The sequence below is a fragment of the Rhincodon typus genome, chromosome 8 (genome assembly GCF_021869965.1).
Source record: "Rhincodon typus isolate 14 chromosome 8, sRhiTyp1.1, whole genome shotgun sequence".
NCBI lineage: Eukaryota > Metazoa > Chordata > Chondrichthyes > Orectolobiformes > Rhincodontidae > Rhincodon > Rhincodon typus.
Genome location: NC_063339.1, coordinates 41675555 through 41696756, shown reverse-complemented (window position 1 = coordinate 41696756; position 21202 = coordinate 41675555). Strand labels below are relative to the sequence as shown.

General features: G+C 39.9%; 1 protein-coding gene across 6 annotated transcripts in view; it reads left to right on the top strand.

The window, feature by feature from the left end:
* Positions 1–21202, top strand: part of nid2a (nidogen 2a (osteonidogen)) — a 107255-nt gene that overhangs the window by 29364 nt on the left and 56689 nt on the right. For all 6 annotated transcript variants that reach the window (XM_048599848.1, XM_048599847.1, XM_048599851.1 and 3 more), the window contains exons 10-15: positions 4320–4448; positions 7553–7798; positions 9137–9382; positions 13428–13673; positions 16705–16944; positions 17384–17629. In XM_048599848.1, coding sequence (XP_048455805.1) covers positions 4320–4448; positions 7553–7798; positions 9137–9382; positions 13428–13673; positions 16705–16944; positions 17384–17629 — 1353 coding nt within the window. The remainder of the gene's footprint in view (positions 1–4319; positions 4449–7552; positions 7799–9136; positions 9383–13427; positions 13674–16704; positions 16945–17383; positions 17630–21202) is intronic.

The following is a 21202-nucleotide window of genomic DNA, read 5'->3' as shown; positions in this document are numbered from 1 at the left end:
GGTTTTGACCCCTCTGTTAAGGTAAATAAGTCATCCCTATCTGGACTTCATTTCCATTTCAAATTTTCAGGCAACAGAAAGATTGTTATGTGTGGTTAGTTGTCTGTTGGTCTGCTTTTCTGTACTTTCATGACAGAAACAAATTAACTGAAATTAGCTCTCTCAGTCTATTACCGAATTTTAGGGATGAGTTCCCTAGAGAACATGCTCCCTTTTGATGAGCCTGATAACTGCAGAGCTGCAGGAAGGGATGCAGGAAGAGGATTATTGGCATTGTGTCCAACCTTGATCTTATTTCTGACTCCAGGGTAAAAAGTTGCGCACAAGTTGTTTTTACATATCCCGCTGAGGATATATTTTGAGCCTTGCTGAAAAATTTGCTCTGTAATCAGTATTCTGCTTGTGCTAAATGCAATTGTGGAAAACAAATGTGATGGAAGAAGTTTTTTTTTTCCCTCTGGATTTAAAACAATGTTTAGTTCTCCAAGGATTACAGATGACATGTATAGTTTGGCAGGAGCAGTTTCAGCTGTTTATGGCACTGTAGATGTGATTTCAGCATGTCCTCTCATTGTGCTGACCGCAGCCATTTGTCTTTTTTGAACAAATCAACACTCATTTTAAATAGGGAATCAGCAGAGACAGTACAAACACAATAGGGTAATGTTGGTTTTGGGGAAATGCTCAAAGATCGTGAATTGCACCTCTGCTTGATTAGAGAAGAAAACCCTCTGTAATGTAAAACAAGTTTCTGAATCTTTAGCATTCACTTTAAGCTACTGCCCAAGAGATTATTTTATAATTCATCTGTGGGATAATGGTGTCGCTGGCTAGGCTGATGTTCATTGTCCATCACTAGTTATTCTTAAGAAGAAGGTGAAAAGTTGGCTTCTTGAAATGTTGCGGTCAGTGTGCTGTCGATACACCCACAATGCTATTTCAACTCAATTAAGCAGTAAAGGAGGTTAGGGCTATTTTTCAATGCAAATCCTTTTGGAATCCAAATTAATACAAAGTTGACGTGAGAGTTGAAACTGGTTTTTCTCCCACATATGATTGACAGCTAGGCACTTGGATTCAAAGAACAATTGCCACAGACATCGGAGGTGTCTCTGTTTCTTTTGGATGAATAAAAACATAACTCTCAACCTTGAGTGCTTTCAATGTTAACAGTTTGTAACCTGATACCTCATCCACTGTGCTTCAATTCTTGATTCCCATTGCTCCTGTATTTCAGGAAAGTTCTAATCATTAGCTCATATCGGACCCCATTTTAGCTCACAGATGTTTTCCAGATCCGATGTGCGATGCCCTGGGATGTTGGTCAGTCAGTTAATGTGCCAGTACAAGTTCTGTATAATCGTTTTTTTCTGTTGTGCATTTTCCTTCATGAGATAGCTTTGAAGACCACAGTGAAAGCTAAACTTACTAATGCTTACTTGTATTAATACTGCTAGTAGAGTTAAACTATTACTCAATTATTGTGAATTTTTGAGAATTATCCCTTTATTGTATAGCATGTCTCTACCAGAAACTAGTGTGCCATGTCATAAAGAAATTAGGTACATGTTTTAATCACAAAATACATTTGTTCAATTTAACAATGAAAGCTGCCTGAGGATAATTTGATGTTTGTGACTGTTGTAACAGTGTAAACAAACAGCACAAATTCAAACATCATTTTCATGTAGAGAATTCTACCAAACGTGTTGTTGCAGTTTTGCAAGCTGATCAAAGCTGCTTTTCGAAGATTTCTAAATTTGTGACTTCTAAATGGAAGTCTTGCCTTGAAACGATACTGTTTCATAAAATTTCTGAGATTTCATATTGAAAAATATAAACAAGGTAAAGTTGTATTGACATGAGCAGCTGATGCAGTATTATAATATATTCCATGATATTCACAGTCAAAAACAGCTCCCACATTCAAGAACAATACTAGACTTTCAATGAATAGGTAAAGATTTGGCTAAAGGAATGCTTAAGAGAACCAACCCTGGTACATGTCCAGAGTTCTAAGGCAATTAACTCACATCTACATCAGCAAATAGTTAAACATAAACTAGAACAGTAAGATTAATTCTGTATTCCTCATAGGAAGGTTCCGCTCAAAGGAAGCATGGTTCACAAATAAAGATGTAGCACTCTGGCCTGATTCTTTAACTAACACACCCTGTTGCAATCACCTGTTCACAGAACTAGCCCAAAGATTTTTGACAAAGTAAAATTTTGAGGTGACCACTGGAATCGGACAATTTCCTAGAGGCAAAAGTAGATTTGTGATTACTGCACTTAGTATATTAGCTGTGCTGTACACCTCTATGTTACATGGAATAATTGGACAGCTGAGTTAGGAAGACCTCTACCAGAAATAAAAACAACAGAGACAACTTGCATTCATATAACATCTTTACTGTAACGAGAAGTCTTAAGACACTTCACATATAAAGCAGAATTTCAGACAATGCTGAACAAAGTGATGCTAACAAGGTCATCTATTCAGGTCCTGAAGCCCACTAATTCCATCAGCACACACTTTTGCTGAGCCAAGACATTTGCAGTGACTTCGCTACAACCCTTTCATGAATGATAGCAATATAATGAAGATTTTCTGTGTGGTGACTGGTCATTGGGTCATGACGCCCAGATATCCATATCTCTGTGATAAGAAAACTAAGCGAAATATGAAGATAGTGGACATTGACACCAATAACTGGGAGACTGTTACTGATGGCTGTGACCTCTGAAGGCCTACTGTGTGGAAGAACCTTGAATATGATGAGCAGAAATGAAATACTCAACCGGTTGAGGACACCCTGTGGAAACCATATGCCAGTGAATTGTGCACCTTCTCAGCCTGATCTCTTCCTTTGCAGCAAATGCCAAATGGCAATGCTCCAGTGGGGCTTCTGAGGCACACCGAGCAATGCTTAACACAGAGTTGACCATAATGATGCAAACCATCATCTCATGAGACAGATGTTCCTGCCATCACAAGTGAAGGTGGACATAAACTTGGTCAAGAAAAGCAGCCATAGAGGAACATCTTAAAGGAGGAAAAGGCAGTAGAAAAATGGAGAGGTTTAAGGAGGAAATTCCAGAGTATGGAGCCTGAGCAGCTGAAGGTATGACCATCAACAGCGAAGAAATTAAAATTGGGGATGCTCAAAGGCCAAAATTTGTTGAGCATAGATTTCATGTAGGGCTTTGGAGTTGGAGAAGGTGACTGAGGTAGGGAGGGATGAGGCCATGGAAGGATTTAGAAACAAGGACGAGAATCTTCAAATTGAGGTGTTGCTTGATCAGAATCCAGTGTAGGACAGCACCACAGTGGCTTTGGTGTATGGGAATTGTATGACTTAGGGTACAGATAGCAAAGTTTTAGATCAGTTTAAGTTTATGGAGGATAGAATGTGGAAGGTCAGTCTTTGAATAGTCAAGTCTCAAGGTAACACACACGAATGAAGATTACAGCAGCAAATGAGCTGAAGTTGGGGTGGAGTTGTGCAATATTGTAGAGATGGAAATGGACGGTTTTAGTGATTGCATGTCAGAAACTCATCTCTGACACCAAAGACCTAAAATTGTAATCAGCCCGATTCACTGTCGGTTGCTAAGAAGAGAATGGTATCAGTAGCTAGGAATATTACACAGTACATGCAATTCTATTAAAATTTTAATGATATTGCAATATGCTTCCACATGCTATCGTCTTTAACGAAGCAAACCCCATTGTGAATAAAAGGACTGATAGCACAGGCCCAGTGAGAAGAGCTCATGAACTTTTTAACATTAAAGTATTTTGTATAAAATTCTGTTAGTGCCTGATTACACTTGACTAATTCTTTTCCATATCTCTGCAGGTAAGTATACTACATGAAATGGGCTTGAGTCTTACCCTGAGGAAAGTTGTAGGCTTAAAGTTTTCAAGAAGAATTGTAGCTCAGGTTGTGGATGAGATTGTAGACATACTCGCTGAGCTGATCATAGGTTTGCTTCCCTTGTCTTTGTTGGAACTAGCTGATGTCAATTAAGGCAGCAGTCAGAGTGTTACAATTGTCTCTGACCCAGTGAAGCAAATGTTAGGGCTCACCCTGCACCAACCGTTAACCACTATGGATACATCCTTGAGGGTATGCATTTGTTAGCAAACTCCAACATAAAGAATAAACTTTTGTGAAGGAATTGCAGTAGTTCCTACTCCCAATGATGGAACGATACTTCTCCAAAAAAATACCTATTTAGGAGAGTAATGAAAGTAGGGAGGAAATTTTGAGGGGTGAAAACCTGACTAAAATCAACCTGTTATTTTCTTGCAGCTGTTGACCAGTGTACTGAAGGTTTATGTCATCCACATGCAACCTGTTATGACACCCCTGGCTCATATGTCTGTCGGTGTAACCCTGGTTATGAAGGAGATGGTACCCAGTGTAGACCAATAGAGCCAGGTAGGAATCCAAAATCAAATTTTATTTCAAAGCAATTTTGTGTCTTATCTTTAGGATTTGATTTGAAGGACTGGGAAAAGCAGGAGAATTATCTTCTGGAGATTGCACTTCTATCCAACAGCAGTAATATTATCCTGGCTCTGACAACTATATGAGAGCCCAGGGTCAATTTGAAGTGCAGTCTTGTTTTAAAAAGAGATGATTTTAAAAAGAGAGGTACTTAGAAACAATATCTTAACAAGACTCGGCTGTTAAAATTGGTCATGTCTCCCTGCCATCACTCCTATCTGGATATACTATTCACTTTGCCATGCTTTTGCCCAGGAGTTAAAATCCAGCCCTATTTCTTTGTTTTCCCCTATAAAATGTCTCAGCTATGTTAACAGTTCAGTTATTTTAACAACTTGGTGCTTTCAGTAAACCAATCATTCAAATATTAACAAAAACGGAAGTTGCTGAAAAAGCTCGGCAGGTCTGGCAGCATCTGTGGAGAAAAAAAATCAGAGTTAATGTTTCGGGTCTGGCGACCCGCCATCTGAGCTCTGAGGAAGGGTCACCAGACCGGAAACGTTAATTCTGACTTTTTTCTCCACAGATGCTACCAGACTTGCTGAGCTTTTTCAGCAACTTCTATTTTTGTTCCTGATTTACAGCATCCGCAGTTCTCTCGGATTTTATTCAAATTTTAACTCCTGCCTCACATCTCATTAATCTATTGAGATGATTATACCTTGTAACTTCCTGCTTGTAGGATGTATTACAGTCATATAACAGAACATATTATTATTTGCATAACAGCACCTCTCGTGGACAATCAATATCAGATTTTTTTTACATCAACCTGTTCAGAGATGTTATGACACACCTCTGGAGTAAGTAGGACTTGAACCCAGGCCTGCACTGGCTCAAAGGTAGGGATACTACCACTACACCACCAAACCCTAACCAAATCAATATCAGTATAGAGCTGCCACCTGTCATCTCTTGGCAGGATATAAATTCACATTGAATTAGATGCAGGTTGTATTGCCTGAAGGCAACCAGTGCAAACCTACCTTTAATACATTAACATGTAATGCATACTCATTAAAACACTTTGATTGCCAAATTGAATTGTACCTTTGTGATTAGCCACCAGTAAACAGGTCTTTTCAGATTCACAACTGTTTGAAGGTGGCATACAACAGGCAAAGTAGTCTTTCTGGTGGATTTGGAGAGAATAGGAGCTGCATTTGTGAATTAGGAAACCTTTTGGACTAGAGAGAAGAACCTGAGCTATTGTATTGAGTGCAGAAGTTGACTGTCATAGAATCATTGAATCATACAGTACAAGCCCTGACAAAAATACTACTCTAAATGTATACTAGTCTCACTTTCCCTCTTGGCCCATAGCGGACATTTCAAGTGATCATCCAAGTGCTTTTAAAATGTTGCGCAGTTTCCCATTTCATCTCTCCTCCCAGGCAGTGCATTCCAGATTCCCACCCTCAGTGATTTTTTTTTTACTCAAATCCCCTTTAAACCTCCTGCCTTCACCTTAAAAGTGTGCCCTCATTGTTATTGCCACTTCAATTAAAGGGAAGAGCTGCTTTCTATCCACCATTGTCCATACACCTCAATCAGGTCCCCTCTTCTCTGCTGGGAGGAAAACTGGCACTTATCCAGCCTCTCTCCATAGCTGAACTGTGGCCATCCCAGGCAATACTATGTTCAATCTCCACTGCACCCCTTCCAGTGCAGTCACATCCTTCCTATAATGAAGTGACCAGAACTGCACATAGTTCTCCAGCTGTGGCTGAACCAAAAGTCTTGTACAGCTCCGACATAACCTTCCGCTCTTATTATCTATGCCTTAACCACCCTATAATTTGTCCTGCTGCCCTCAAGGATCTGTGGACAAGCATCCCAACATTCCTCTGTTCCTCTGAACTTCCTAGTGTCCTGCCATTCATTGAGTACACCTCGTCTTGTTACTCCTTCCAAAGGGCATCACCCTGCAATGTCTTGGGAGATTGGAGACATAACTGTCCTTGGATGAGAGATCAGGTCAAGGTGGGGCCTAAGGAGCGTCATGGGGCTCAGAGAGAGAGAGAGAGAGTGAGTGAGAGAGAGAGGTGGCTGATGGAGGGAAGGTTAGTCGCTGTTCAAGGCAGGTCAAGCATGATAGACGGGAATTGAAGGATGATTACAGACAGGGCAATAGTGAGGCTGAGAGAGTTGAGAGTTACCACGTGCAAGTCATAGGTGATAAAGAGAGGGTCAAGAATGATGGATTGTATTTCAGCAAGGGCAGAGTGACAGATCTGGATTAACGGACATCTGATTGACAGGATAATGGCAGGTTGCTCAAGGGTCTCAGAAGGCATAGCTAAGTGATGAAGAGAAAGTCAAAGCTGATGACTTGCTGGTCCAAGGTTTGAAGAGAGGCAGGCAAGGAGAAGGTATCAGTAGTTAAGTTCAAAGTGCTCTTCTTGGACAGGCAAAATTATTCTAATAGCAAGCAGGGAATTGATACATGTCTAAGCACTGTTTCAATATTGTTCCTGGACCTTTGACCATGGTGAAGTAATGGCAGGATTGGTGACTTCTTACCCATCTCAATGTACAAATAACAGGCCCCTTGGCTGTACATAATTAATTGGCAGGCCATCACATGATTTAACATGACCAGCCTTTCCACTCCCTAATGGAGGTTCTACCCATTTCCAATGCCGTTGTCAGGACACCCAGTACTGCAACAGGCTGTGAATCCTGGACAATTCCTTTCTCTAACTGGAAGATGTTGCAGTGCCTTAATTCTGAGACAGGCTAACTGAGCTCAGACTGGGACTGTGGGGCTGGGTGTGGGGCGCAGGTGGGAGTTTTGTTGGGGTGCTGGGGTTGCATTGCCGTTTTGCATCTTGTTGCAGTCTGCAGCACTGTAATTCATGCAACACAGCTGACAGCAATGTTTTCTGAAAAAGGATCCAGACCCGGAACATCAGCTTTCCTGCTCCTCTGATGCTGCCTGGCCTGCTGTGTTGATCCAGATCTACACCTTGTTATCTCAGACTCCAGCATCGGCAGTTCCTACTATCTCTGACAACAATGTTTTCCTTGTTCAGAACCTCCAGTACGTTCAAAGACTGCATGTGAGGAGCTGCGAGATGAAGTGGAAGCTGAGTTCAGCCCCCGTGGGCCTAGGCCCCACTTTGGAATGCATGTTCCTCAATGTGATGAGCAGGGCAACTTCAGATCTCTACAGTGCCACAGCAGTACAGGCCAGTGCTGGTGTGTAGATGCATGGGGCAGGGAATTTTCTGGAACCAGAACACAGCCTGGAAATAATCTACCAGAATGTGGACACTCAGGTCAGTAGGTCTTGTTTAAGTCAATTGTAGTTGTTATCTCATTAAATTGCTGATTTACTGAAATTCCAAAGGAAGCAAAATCACTGATCAGTTGTGCTTTAGAAACATTCTGTTTATCTCCTGTTTATCTCTTGTTACTTGTTTACTTACTTTACTTCTTAATGGGGTATGGTTGATCATAGGTTTGGGTTTGCTACATCTTAACTCATAGCATGCAGAAAGTGATATCTCACTCTGTGCTTCAACATGAAAATATATTGAATTCAATAAGTTGCTGTACTTGTATGGTATATAAGAATTAAACATGCCACAACGTGCTTAGAGTTATCATTTTGTATACCATTACATTTGATAGTTACTGCCAATAATTTTCTGTAGTATTGAAAATTAACTATTGCAAGCATTGAATCTCATTCCTTGAAGTACTAAATATTTGAGGATTATAAATGAAAACTTTTCATTTCCTTTTTTACTCTCCTTTAGTCAATCACTCTATCTCCCTCTTTATTCCACTTTCTGTATCAGATTTGACTTTGAATATACCCACACATCATTCTCAGCCATTCAGCTGTTAATTTCATAATATTTTAATCTGATTTGTCTCCTGCGCTACAGTCGTTTGTTTTGAGCACTCAAGTCTCTGGTTCCCTCACTGCAATGTTCATCTTTCACAATCAACAATTTGGCACGCAAAACGTAAAAGTTTTAAAAACCTCAATGTGTAAGGGAAAAACTAATGTATGCCCTATATATTGCTTAGATGCGGTGCAGAATGAAGGGCAATGTGTTAGATATGATTTCTTTCCCAGCGATTTTTAATTTTGCCTCTAACTAAATTCCACAGAAAATGCCTTCCACAACCAGATTTTATCCAGTTATACTTAAGAATTTTTCAAATTGATATGTCTGCTCTGACCATTCCAAACATAAACCCTCATAAATTAACATCTATCAAATGGGACACACAAAAGTTCAGACTTCCGTCAGTGTGGAGCATTATAGAGCAAGTTAATTGTGCTAAATTCGGTTGGGTAAAAGTATATTGTTTGATGTGATCACCCTATCACTGCAGTGCTTGCTGATCTACCCAGTCAAGTATAATTTTGATTTTAAATTTCTCACCTTTATTTTCAAATGCGTCCATGGCCGTGCCCCTCCTCATCTCTGTACACACCACAGTCCTCTGAGATAGCTGCGATCCTCCAGTTTTGGCTTCCTGTGCATTCCCAATTATAAGTACATCAGTTTTTTTTTATAAATGGACAGATGACATTGCATGACCCAATTTACATAGAGTGCATCCTTGTTTTGTAACCAGTTTCTGTGTATTTGATTTAGAACCCATTCAGCGCCCAAAAACTGCTTGTGAACAATATCGAGAGAGACTGAAAACAGAGCTAAGTTTGCGTGGATCTCCAGCTCTTACTGGAATCCATATCCCTGAGTGTGATGATGAAGGAAACTTTAGACCTCTGCAATGCCATGGAAGTACTGGCCACTGTTGGTGTGTTTATGAAAATGGACAAGAAATTCCAGGGACTAGGACGCCACCTGGAAGTGATCAGCCACAGTGTGGACAGCCAGGTCAGTCTGTGTTTGTAATTAAGTAAAATGGCCAATGTTATACAAAAATGAGGAGTTCAAAGTGTTTGCATTTGCTTTAAAGTGAATTTGACTTGGACTTTTAGAAAAAAATTCGGATATAATTCATAGAATCTGATCACATGGAAATGGTCAATTTACAATTTGTTAGTATCAGTGGTTATGCAGTTCTTGTCATGATTAAGGCATGGATGAGACGAAAGCTCTGATCGTGTTATATTTGCAACCAGTAAACCTGAAAATCGATCTTCATATTTTCAGTTCCTTTGTCCTGCTGTCTTGGCAGTATTATTTTTTATTGTTAACCATTTAGAATTAACATTTACATCAATCATTGCTACAGATCTCTTTAACCTCACACCCTACGTTATATTCCGTCTGCCATACTTTGTCCATTTACTCAGTTTGTCTAAATTCCCTTGAAGCCTCCTTCTACCTTCCTCAAAATTCACATTCCCACCAAGTATATATCATGTACAAACTTGGAATCATTACAATTGGCCCCCAAACCCAAATTATCGATGTGCATTGTGAACGTATATGGCCCAAACAGTGATCTTTGTGTGTGCCAACCTGAGAAGTACTCATCGATTCCTACTCTGCTTTCTGCTTATTAGCCAATCCTCAATCTATATGACCCACAATCCATGCATATTTACTTTGTTTACTAACCTCCTGTGTGGGCCTTTATCAAAAGCCTTCTGAAAATTCAAATGCTCTGAATTTAGTCATTCCCCCTTATTGACTCTGCTAGTAATATCCTCAAAAACTCTTATGAGGCTTGTCAAACATGATTTCTTCCTCATGAATCTATATTGACTCTTTCCAGCCAGATAATTATTTTCTAACTATTCATCCTTTATGCCAGATCCTGTTATTTTCTATACTACTGAATTAGACCACCAGTTCCCTGTTCTCTCCCTCCGTCCTTTCTTAAAACATGGGTCGCATCTAATCTTCAGACACCATTTCAGATTTAATAGAATTTTGAATACTGCATTCAATACGACCATTTTACTAATACTAATTTGTTTTCAGTTCTACATTCTCACTAGATCTTTGGATTTTAATTATTTCAGTGAAACCCCTTGGGTCTTCCTCTCTGAAGACAGACAAAATACATATTTCACTTCTCTGCCATTTCTCTATTTCTTGTCCATAAATTCTCCTGTTTCAGCCTGTAATGGGTCCACATTTGTCTCTGCTACTTTATTTTTCATGTTTACATATCTATAGAATTTTTCCAGTCCCTTTTATGTTACTTGCTGTTTTATATTCCTAACATATTGACAGATATTAATCAGCCAGAGCTTGGTGGACAAGACACAATTTTAAAACTTGCAGATGATGTGAAACTTGGAAGTATTGTAAACCATGAGGAGAATAGTAAGTGTTTCGAAAGGAATATTTACTATTTTTACCAGTTATTTATTAACACTGAAAATAAAAAAAATTATAAAAATGCAAAATCAAATGCACAGAATCACATGTAAGTTTGAAAGGGAGGGAAGAATAAGGGCTATACATTTTAAAAGTCCTCAGTGACTGTGATGCATGGGTTTTTAATTTCAGACCTGAATTGGTTTGTTATTTACTTAAATGCTCAGCAACGACAAAAGTTCGAAATCTCTGTGGATTCTCAATGCATGAATATCTCCCTGATTTGCTTTTTAACTGAACAATGCCTTCCTAGATAGTAAGAAGGAATCAAGGAGAGAGTATGTTTCGGTCCTTGCTGTTACCAATCCATGTTCTTTCTCTCTTCTGCTGCTTGAAAAGCTGCTGCAGAAATTGGGTTCATTTGTGAATGCCCAAGTCTGACTCCATGTCTGTCCAAGCAGGATAACCTGCAGGTGACCTTTCATATTCAGTATGTCCTACTTATCAGGTACATGCAACTTGAAACAGGAGATGCCAATTTCTTAAACATCTGACTCAGTTAACAGTGATTTCATTGTCTTTATAATAAAAGTTATTTTAATTCAGATGTTTAGTTATTCAACATTGATTTCCTGAACTTGCCACAGCTATGTTCAGGTGATTGTTGCAGACATTTTAGGTCACTGTTTTTCCAGTAAAAACTATGTTAATTCATGAAAGGTGCCAGGTACAACAATCAGATAATGGAAGTTAAAATTTGATATTTCATCTTCATCACAATCATAACAAAGCTACTTGGCAAAAGAAGCAATGATGTAATGAAAAGCTTTTTCACACAGCGAGGAGTGAGGATCTGGAATACATTGCATGAGGGTATAAGGATTCATTATCTAAAAAGGACAACATTTCAGAGTTACAAAGAAAACTCAGGAAAATGTTGCAGTATCATAGAAGTGTTATGGTGCAGAAAGAGGCCATTCAGCCCATCATGTCTGCACCGTCTCTCCTGCTGTACTCCTGACTTTCCCATATACCTTTGCACATTGATTACGTTTAAATAATCATCCAATGCACTCTTGAATGTTTCAATTGAACCTGCTTTCACCAGACTTTCAGGCAATACCTTCCAAACTTGAACCATTCATGGTATGAAAAGTTTTGGTGCAGCTTGCAGGTACTTTTTCAAATCACTTTAAATTTGTTCCATCTTGTTCTTTAATCATTTTACAAATGTTTCACCCTCGACACTCTATAAAGCCTCCTTGTGATTTTTTTTTCTATCAGGTGTCCTTTTAGCCTTTTTCTCTCAAGGCGAACAATCCCAACTTCTCCAATCTCTCCTTACGATTGAAGTTTATCATCCCTGCAACCATTCTTGTAAATCTCTTCTGCACTCTTTCCAGTGCATTCAGATTGTCCTGCAGTGAAGTACCCAAAACTGTAGCCAGTATTCTTGCTAATGTCTAACGTATCTTATACAAGTTCAGCATCATCTCCTTGCTCTTGTACCCTATGCCACTATTAATAAAGCTGAGGATACTCTATGCTTCATTAATTATTCTCTTTAACTGTTCAGCAATATTCAAAGATATACATGAAGGCTCCTTTGCTCCTGTTCCTCCTTTAGAATTATAGCCCTGATGTTATGATGTCTGTCCAGATCCTTCCTACCAAAGTACATACTTCTCACTTCTCAGCATTAGACCTTATCTGCTGTCTATCTCTTCACTGCAACAACTTGCCTGTGCCCTTTTGGAGTTCTACATTGACCTCCTCAGTTTGGTGCAACATGCTTGCTGTTGACCTCCTGGACAACCTTCAACCGCATTATGTTTGTGTTACCATCAGGCTGCTTCCTCTCATTATTGGGGAACAGCATCTCCCTCAGCATGAGGGACGTATTGCTGAAGTGGGGTGCAGTCTTTACCCCTCTCGAAGTTTCCTTATGGCAACTCCAAATTTAACTTGTGTGTGATGAGTGTCCCATTAAAGAATGGAGTTGATATTGTATCAGGTGGGTTGTCATCATGCAGCATATTGGATGAGAAACTTGAAAAAGGAAATGAGTTAGCTAGCAGGTATCCATCACTCTATCTCTGACATCAAGACACTGGCAGATAAATTGCATTTGTTTCTGTTCCTCACACACTTCCAGGTATCCTCACCCTGTCCTAGAACTCAAAGTGCCCTTGTAAATTAAAATTCAGTCCAAAATCGTTCACTCCAAAGTTGATTTTCTCCCCCAGCACATTCCAGCAAACTAAATCCCACAGACTGTCTTGTCTAATCATACCCTTTTCCAATTACGCTGTTCTTTGAGATGTTGCTGCCCTCCCCAGTAACCTCTCATGATAATTGCTAGTAAATAAAACCTACACAGACTTAGGATTATCTCTGGAACTCAAAGTTCTGATTGACAACAGGCATATCCCTGCTGTTGAAAGAATTAAAAGCAAATTCAGCTGATGCATCTAGAATGTATGAGAGGCATTGTGTTTCAAGTATATGGGTAAAGGTGTATTTTCTTTCCCATAATGAGCTTGGTGAAATAGTCACTGTACAGGAGTCTATGTTAGATAACTCTGCGTGTCTGCTTTGTACGTTTGTTTTTGTCTCTTTGAAAATTAGTTTCTTTTTATTTAATTAGTAACAAATGAACATCGAAAGACTGCTTGCGAGCAGCATCGAGACAGATTGCAAGCAGAGCTCAGTCTGCGTGGATCACAGCCTCACGTTGGAGCCTATATCCCTCAGTGTGATGAGGAGGGGAACTTCAGGCCTCTGCAATGCCACGGCAGTACAGGCCACTGCTGGTGCGTGGATGAAAGGGGACAGGAAATTCCTGGGACGAGGACACCACCTGGAGCGGGTCAACCACAGTGTGGACAGCCAGGTCAGTCTGTGTTTGTAATTAAGCAAAATGACCCAGGTTGTAGCAAAATAGAGGAGTTCAAAGAGACTTTAATTTGTTTAAGTGAGTCTATCCTAAAATTTTGCTAAACAGTAATAAGTAATTTATAGAAACTACTTATTATGGAACAGCTGTTTTTGGGTCAGTTAGTGACTGTGACACATGTCAGGGATGAAACACTGACGAACATTTATTTGCACCCTAAAGGTCTGATTATCCTTTGTGATTATTGTCCCCACCTCTTCTATCATTCACATCTGTTGTTGCCCAGCTCTCCGTATGCCTCGTATCCTTCTTTTTACTGAACCATCGTTTCCATCTTTTGCTTTCTTTATGCCCCCAAATTAATTTGCTATTTATTCAGAATTTACAACTGAATAAAAATGACAGTTCATGTTCACTCTAAGGATTCAGAAATAGATGTAATGAGCAATGAGTAAAACACTTTTTTTAAAATCTCTAAACTATTAAAATTGCAAAAAAAAAGTGAAATCAATAGGTTTCCTTCTCTCTGTAACCTTTCAATGCATTAACCTTTTTTGTTTCTTTTGTTTAATTATTCTAGTGTCATTTTTTGTTGTAATTGTATGCTTCCTTTAGGTTTTTGCCAGTCCACAACCATGAGACATAAACCATTTGCCCCAAGGTCTATTTGATTTCCATGACATTTCAGTAAGTTAACCCACACATCACTGTCAATGGCATCCTTCCATTTATGGGAAATGATGGACAAGTAGCAAACAATCCTTTCAGATGGATGTCTTTACATAGCGTACTTTGCTGAAGGCTAAAAGAACCTACCTTTGGGAGACAGGTTCTGCCACAAGTGCTACCCATGAAGTCTCCAAGAGTCTTTCTGGCATCGCTAAGAATCTGTAGCCACTGGTCATCACCATTAATACACACAAAGTAGATGCAGGAGGAGGCCATTTGGCCCTCAAAGCCTGCTGTGCCATCTAGAATGATCACGGTGTACAACAAAGCACATAAGCCTGCAAAAGATTGTTGCTATTTTCCTCTGTTGTGACTCCTTAGTGTAAGATCATGTTTATGTTCTTCAAGTCACACATGTAAGTATCCTTGGAGGTGAACTTTGGATGTACCATTGGTTTTCTTGCCCTAGCTACCTCACCATACAGGATGTCCATTGGTATGCAACCCACCTTCCGTTGCATCAACAAAGCCACTTCTCTTCGAGTGCTAACAAAAGAGGGGGCTCTGCCTTTGAGAGCACTGTTTCTTTCCTGGTTCTCTCTAATAAGGATACACTCTTAATGTATCACAGAAGGAAACTGTTGAGCTTTTTTTCTTGAAAGCTGGAAATTAACGTGTTTCACATCGATAAAACAAGGTATTAATAACAGACCTTATAAACCGTCAGCTTCATCATAAGGGTCAGTTTGATGTTTTGCCATGTGTGTTTTGAGAGTTGGTCAAAAATGGCAGCAACTTTTGTTATGCCACTACATGTAATTCTGCAATAAGAAACAGATTATCTGTCATCAAAATGGCAAAATTTACTTACCACTTCCAGTAGGATGTCATTTAGGGTGATCAAGGGTGGAAATGCAACACCTTGACCCAAGACCACAGATTATTTGATGTTTATAATCAGGAGAACAAGTTACAGCATAGGAGAGACAATCCATAAGTCTCTGTGGCTGAGTTGCTATGTAGCAACTAGCATAGCATCATAAGCATAAGAGAACTCCATGATTTTGTCTTCACTTTCAGTCTTGATAGAATCTAGAATTTGATAACATAGTGTATAATATAGTGTATAACATAGTATGCAGGTATGCTCCTTCCATATCTACAGAGAAAGTAAAAGATCAGGAGCTCAGAGAAGATGTCAAACAGTGGGAGCTAGGACACAAACCTGTTTCTTCACTCCAAATCTGTTGAAAGTGGAGACATCAAACTATACACTGCAGTGCCCTTTGCCATGGAAGGAGTCCAACAGTGCTGACAATGCAGATGCCTTGGTGCGATCTATGAAAGTAAAGAGTTCCTTTTATTGTTATGTAATGATTTCTGAGTCAGACGTCTGTGGAATGGAGACTACTTTCCAGCCAAAAAGGAAGGACCAAAGGCAATGGATGGGATCTTCCCTGCTTGAATGGTTTAGCTGGGATACCATTCTTACCAGATGCCTTTTGTGTTTGTTGAGTGGCCAATGACCTTCTCAAGCTCCAGTAATGTATGTTCTTCATCTAACTCATCCATGAAAGAGAGTTGCAGGACAGCATCACACATGCGCTGGGAAATGTCTATCTCATGGTAATGTTCAACCCAGTAGGATGTCTGTTCGCTTCTGTCTGTGAGTAGTCCAGAATATGGTGATTTAGGGGGCACCTTAACTGATGATAAAACCAATCACCCTCTCAATCTCTTTTATGCACTGCATTTCATTTCCATTATCACAAGCAGTTTGGGTTTCTAAATTTAAGTTGATTAAATCCTATACAGCCTCATTCTACCAAAAAAAATTATTTCCAGTTATGCACCAGGAATAAGAAAATGTTAGAAATTCCTGTTGCAAATATATAAAATGTTCCAAATAATATAAGTTTCTACGACTGTATTTGGACTGAAATATTTGATATTAAATTTGGTTGGTAGATGTTGAATGACAGTATTCAAGATACTACAATTGTGTGTGGAATAAACTGACAGGAAGTGGTAGATGCAGGTACAGTTACAATGTTTAAAAGACATTTGGATATTTCATGAATAGGAAAGATTTAGAGGGGTATGAGCCAAACTCAGGCTAGTGGGATTAGTTTAGTTTGGGAAACTTAGTCGGTTTGGAACGAAGGGTCTGTTTCCATGCTGTATGGCTCAATGATACATTAGGAATATCACATCAATTAGATTGCGCATTAATATGTATTTGCTGTAACCAGACTGTTCACAACACAAAGTGAAATGGAAACGATGTTATAAGACTGAAAAGAGATTTCTACTTTTAATTTGTTATTATTCCAAAACCAGTTTCTTTTTTTTTGATTAGCAACCAATGAACGTTCAAAGACTGCCTGTGAACAGCATCGAGAGAGACTGCAAATAGAGGTGCGCAGATCACAACCTATTATTGGAATCCATATCCCTGAGTGTGATGAGGAGGGGAACTTCAAGCCTCTGCAATGCGACAGCAATACAGGGTACTGCTGGTGCATGTATGACAACGGACAGGAAATTCCAGGGACGAGAACACCCCCTGGAACCAGTCAGCCACAGTGTGGGCAGCCAGGTCAGTCACTGTTTACATATGGAGAATGACCAGTGTAACAGAAAAGAAAAGGGTCAGATAGAATGTTATTGAAAGTGTGTCTGAATGGGAACTTGTTTGGGTACCTGTGTGTAATTCATAGAAATTTATCATCCCTACCTCTGAGCCAGGAGGCCCACGCTCAAGTCCCACCTGGTACAGAGGTGTGTAGTAACATCTCTGAACAGTTTGGTTAGAAAATATCTACCATTAAATCAGATGATCGTGGCACCTGTGACAGTGAAGTTCCTGTTGCTGCTGCTGGGAAGTGCGCATCGATCAAGTACCAAGGTATCAAAGTGGTAGAAATTACCTCCAAAGTATGTAATCACATCCAAAATAGTGAAGGTGCACTTTTAGAACAGGTCCTGTGAGCAAATATGTAATTCTGTCAAATCTATTCTCTTTTTTCATTGGTTAGCAACCAATGAACGGCCAAAGACTGCTTGTGAACAGCATCGAGAGAGACTTCAAACAGAGCTGCGGCTGCGTGGAAGTCAAACTCTTGTTGGAATCCATATCCCTGAGTGTGATGAGGAGGGGAACTTCAGACGTCTGCAATGTCAGGGCAGTACGGGATACTGCTGGTGTGTATATGAGAACGGACAGGAAATTCCAGGGACTCGGATACCCCCTGGAACTGACCAACCCAGCTGTGAAGTACCAGGTTAGTCAATGTCTTAACAAATGAAATGACCAGTAATGTAGGAAAAATGAACATTCAAAGGAACCTTAATTTATTTTAAAGTGATTTTTAGCTTGGAACTTAGTGAAACCAACTGAAAAAGAGTCAAATCTGACTGGAAATGTTAACTCTGTTTTGTGCTGCACAGCTGAGTTTCCCTGACACTTTGTTTTTATTTCAGTGTTCTGCTTTGATATCAGTTATATTGGTAGCTTTTTATTTAGATATTCCAGTCTGTGTTTATCTTTCTATTGAATATTTTCTACTATTCCTGTATTTTTGTCATTCAATAATACTGTAACAGGAGGGGTTGATTTTAACTTCCTAACCCACTAACAATGGGAAAGATGGAAGCATGAGGAAGAACATGGAGTTCAACCAGGCACTTGTAGCTTAGTTTTTTCACTCAGTCTTGTATTTACATCTCAGTTCCCATTTCCCAACCAATTAGAGCAAGTGGCCTGATGCAAACCAGATGACGTTACTTCAGCTCAACAACCAGGATGAAGACTTGTCAAGAGAGGCCATTCACCTCTCAGAAGGCACGATCACATGACTTAAGTACCCCCTCCAGCAGCTCAGATTTACTTGTGGAAAGAGTGGCCACCTACACTGACCATCAGATGTGGCCCTTGCCAGTGGCACGTCCACTCAGCCTAAAACAGGATTGTTCTGAGAAAGGGTCGCTGGATCCAAAACGTTAACTCTGATTTCTCTCCACAGATGCTACCAGACCTGCTGAGCTTTTCCAGCAACTTCTGTTTTCATTTTTGATTTCCAGCATCCGCAGTTCTTTCAGTTTTTATTTTGTGGAAAACCTGACCTTGGTCATACGCCATCTCACTCAAGTGCTGTCCAGCTCATTGGTTGCAGGGATATGAGGGTGATGGAAGAGGGATTAAGGGAACAATCTTAGTAGCAGGGAATATGAGGGGAGGGAAGAAGGATCAATGGAACATGGAAATGAACGTTCAAAGTGCTTCAACTTCTGAATCTTTACCCCTCCTTGGTGGCACTACTCCCTGTTTTCCCTCCCCATTGGCAGCCCTTCAGCTGGTATCATATGTTCTGCCCTCTGTCTTGATGGGCAAATCTGCCCATGCATTGGTGCAGATGGGGCAGTGTTTGGTATGTCTTTATGTGCTCCAAAACCCAGAGAACTTCAGCGAAGAATACTTGAGCAGACAGAGCAGGGCAATCCTCCGGTTCTGCTGAAGTCATGTGGCTAGCACTGTTTGGAAGTAATAGAAAAAGGAAGAGAGAGGTTTTGTAGTTACACAAGAAGATTAACCTGTGTGTTTTACACCATGTTACATTGTCACATTTTCATTTCATATTCTTACATCTTAGAATTTATTTTCTTGCCCATTTTTGCCTTTCTTGCTGCTAAGTGACTTTCTGCTATGTAAAAAGTAGTTTTACCAATGGTAAAGGCAAATTCGATAAAATAGATTGTCTCATATGCTGTGTTTCTCCAGTCCAGAAGAAATGAACACCAAGAGAAAATTCTGGCAGAGAGAACTCCAGCTTTTTGCTGTGACAGAGAGAGATGAAACAGCTTCCCCAGCCAACTTCAAAGCCGCAAGAACTACTGAAAGCTAAATTAAAACCTTGGTTCTGTGGGGGCCTGACTCCATCCATTCATGCTGCTTCCATTGTTCTAAAAAAATACCAGGGCCTCTCAAACTGTTTGTTTTATTGGCTTGGAAGAGACAACTTGGGACCGCTTGCTCAAAACCTCTCCACCAAAAAAAAAACCCAAGATAAAATATACCCCTCAAAGCCATAGTATCATCCAAAACTCACCACTAATTCAATCAATTACCCTTTAAAATCCACCAGCTGCAATGGTGGGATTTGAACCTGTATTCCCAGATCATTTACCTAGGCTTCTGGATTATTCATCCAGTGATATTATCTTTTGTTTTATATACCCAGTGACTGTTTTTTTTTATACCAGTGATTTTTTTTTTTAACCCAGAAATGCTCTTGCATACAACTGAATGTTTTTTTTTTCTCTAAATCACCAAATCATCTGTAGTATTTTTACCATCAATTAACCACCACCAGATAATCACCTGTGTTTTCCAAATGATTAATTTAAATGCAAAGTCCAATAGGGACAGCGCAGATCATCAAAAGTGGGGGAAAGCGGGAAATCAAAATGGAGTTGCAAAGAACACAGCTCTCTTTTTTTAAAAATATATATTTTCTAATCAACCTGTTCAGAGATGTCGTGAGCAGGTGATACTTGAGCCCAAGTCTTCAGCCTCAGAGGTAGGGGCATTACCACTGCACTGCAAGGAGACCTAAAAGCATAGCTCAATTTTTATATCTGGAGGGGATTTTACACACAACTGAATTAAGAACACAACTCTTTTTTTCTACTCCACCTGTTCAGAGTTGCTATCATGCACCTTTAGAGTAGGTGGGACTTGAAACCTGGGCCTTCTGGGACAGAGGTGGAGACACTATCACTGCACCATAACTTCTAGAACACAGCTCTCAAATATAAAATTCAATGAGTGTCATCTGCTGTACATCAACCATAGACCTGTTCCATTGTACCCTTTAAATAGATCTGCATTTGATATGTAACACCAATTGTACGTTAACAATTTGGATCTGAACATAGAAGATATAATTTGTAAGCTTGCAAATGACATGAAAATTAGTGATATTGTTGATAGTGAGAAGCATGGTGTCAGGCTACAGTCTGATACTGATCAGCTGGTAAATTGGGCAGAGCAATGGCAGATAGAATTTAATCCTGGTATGTGTGAGGTGATGCATTTTGGCAGATCTAATGAGGGAAGGATATACACATGGAATGGTAAGACCCCAGGGAGTACTGTGGAACAAAGGGACCTTGGTATACAAGTCCATCGATCCCAGGAGGTGTCAGCACGGATAGACAGGGTGGTGAAGAAGGTATAAGGGATGCTTGCCTTCATTAGCTAGGGCATAGAATATAGGAGCAAGCATGTCTTTTTACAACTTTATTAAACATTGGTTGGGCAGAGATGGAATCCATATGCATTTCTGGTCAACACTCTATTAGAAGGATGGGACTGCACTGGAGAGCGTGCAGAAAAGATTCACCAGGATGTTGCCTGGGATGGAAATTTTCAGTTATGAGGAGAGACTGGGTTTTCTGGATAGGCTGGGTTTGTTTTCCTTGGAACAGTGGAGGCTGAGGGGGTTCTAATTGAGGTATATAAAATTGAGAGGTATAGACAGAGGAGATTGTGAGAATCTCTTCCCAAGGCAGATGTGCTTAAGACTAGAGGGCACATTTAAGATGAGAAGCAAGTGGTTTAGAGGAGATTTGAGGAAAAAAATTTTTTGCCCAGTGGTTGATAGATGTACACAACACGCTGCCTGAGAGGGTGCAGTTCTTGCTATCTCAATGGGATTAGTGTAGTTTGGTATTTTTTGGTTGGCATAGACATGGTAGGCTGAAGGGCCTATTTCTGTGCTGTATGTCTCTATGAAAATACTAAATTTTGATGGATACAGATGTGATAGAATCTGGATCACTTTGAGGTTATAAAT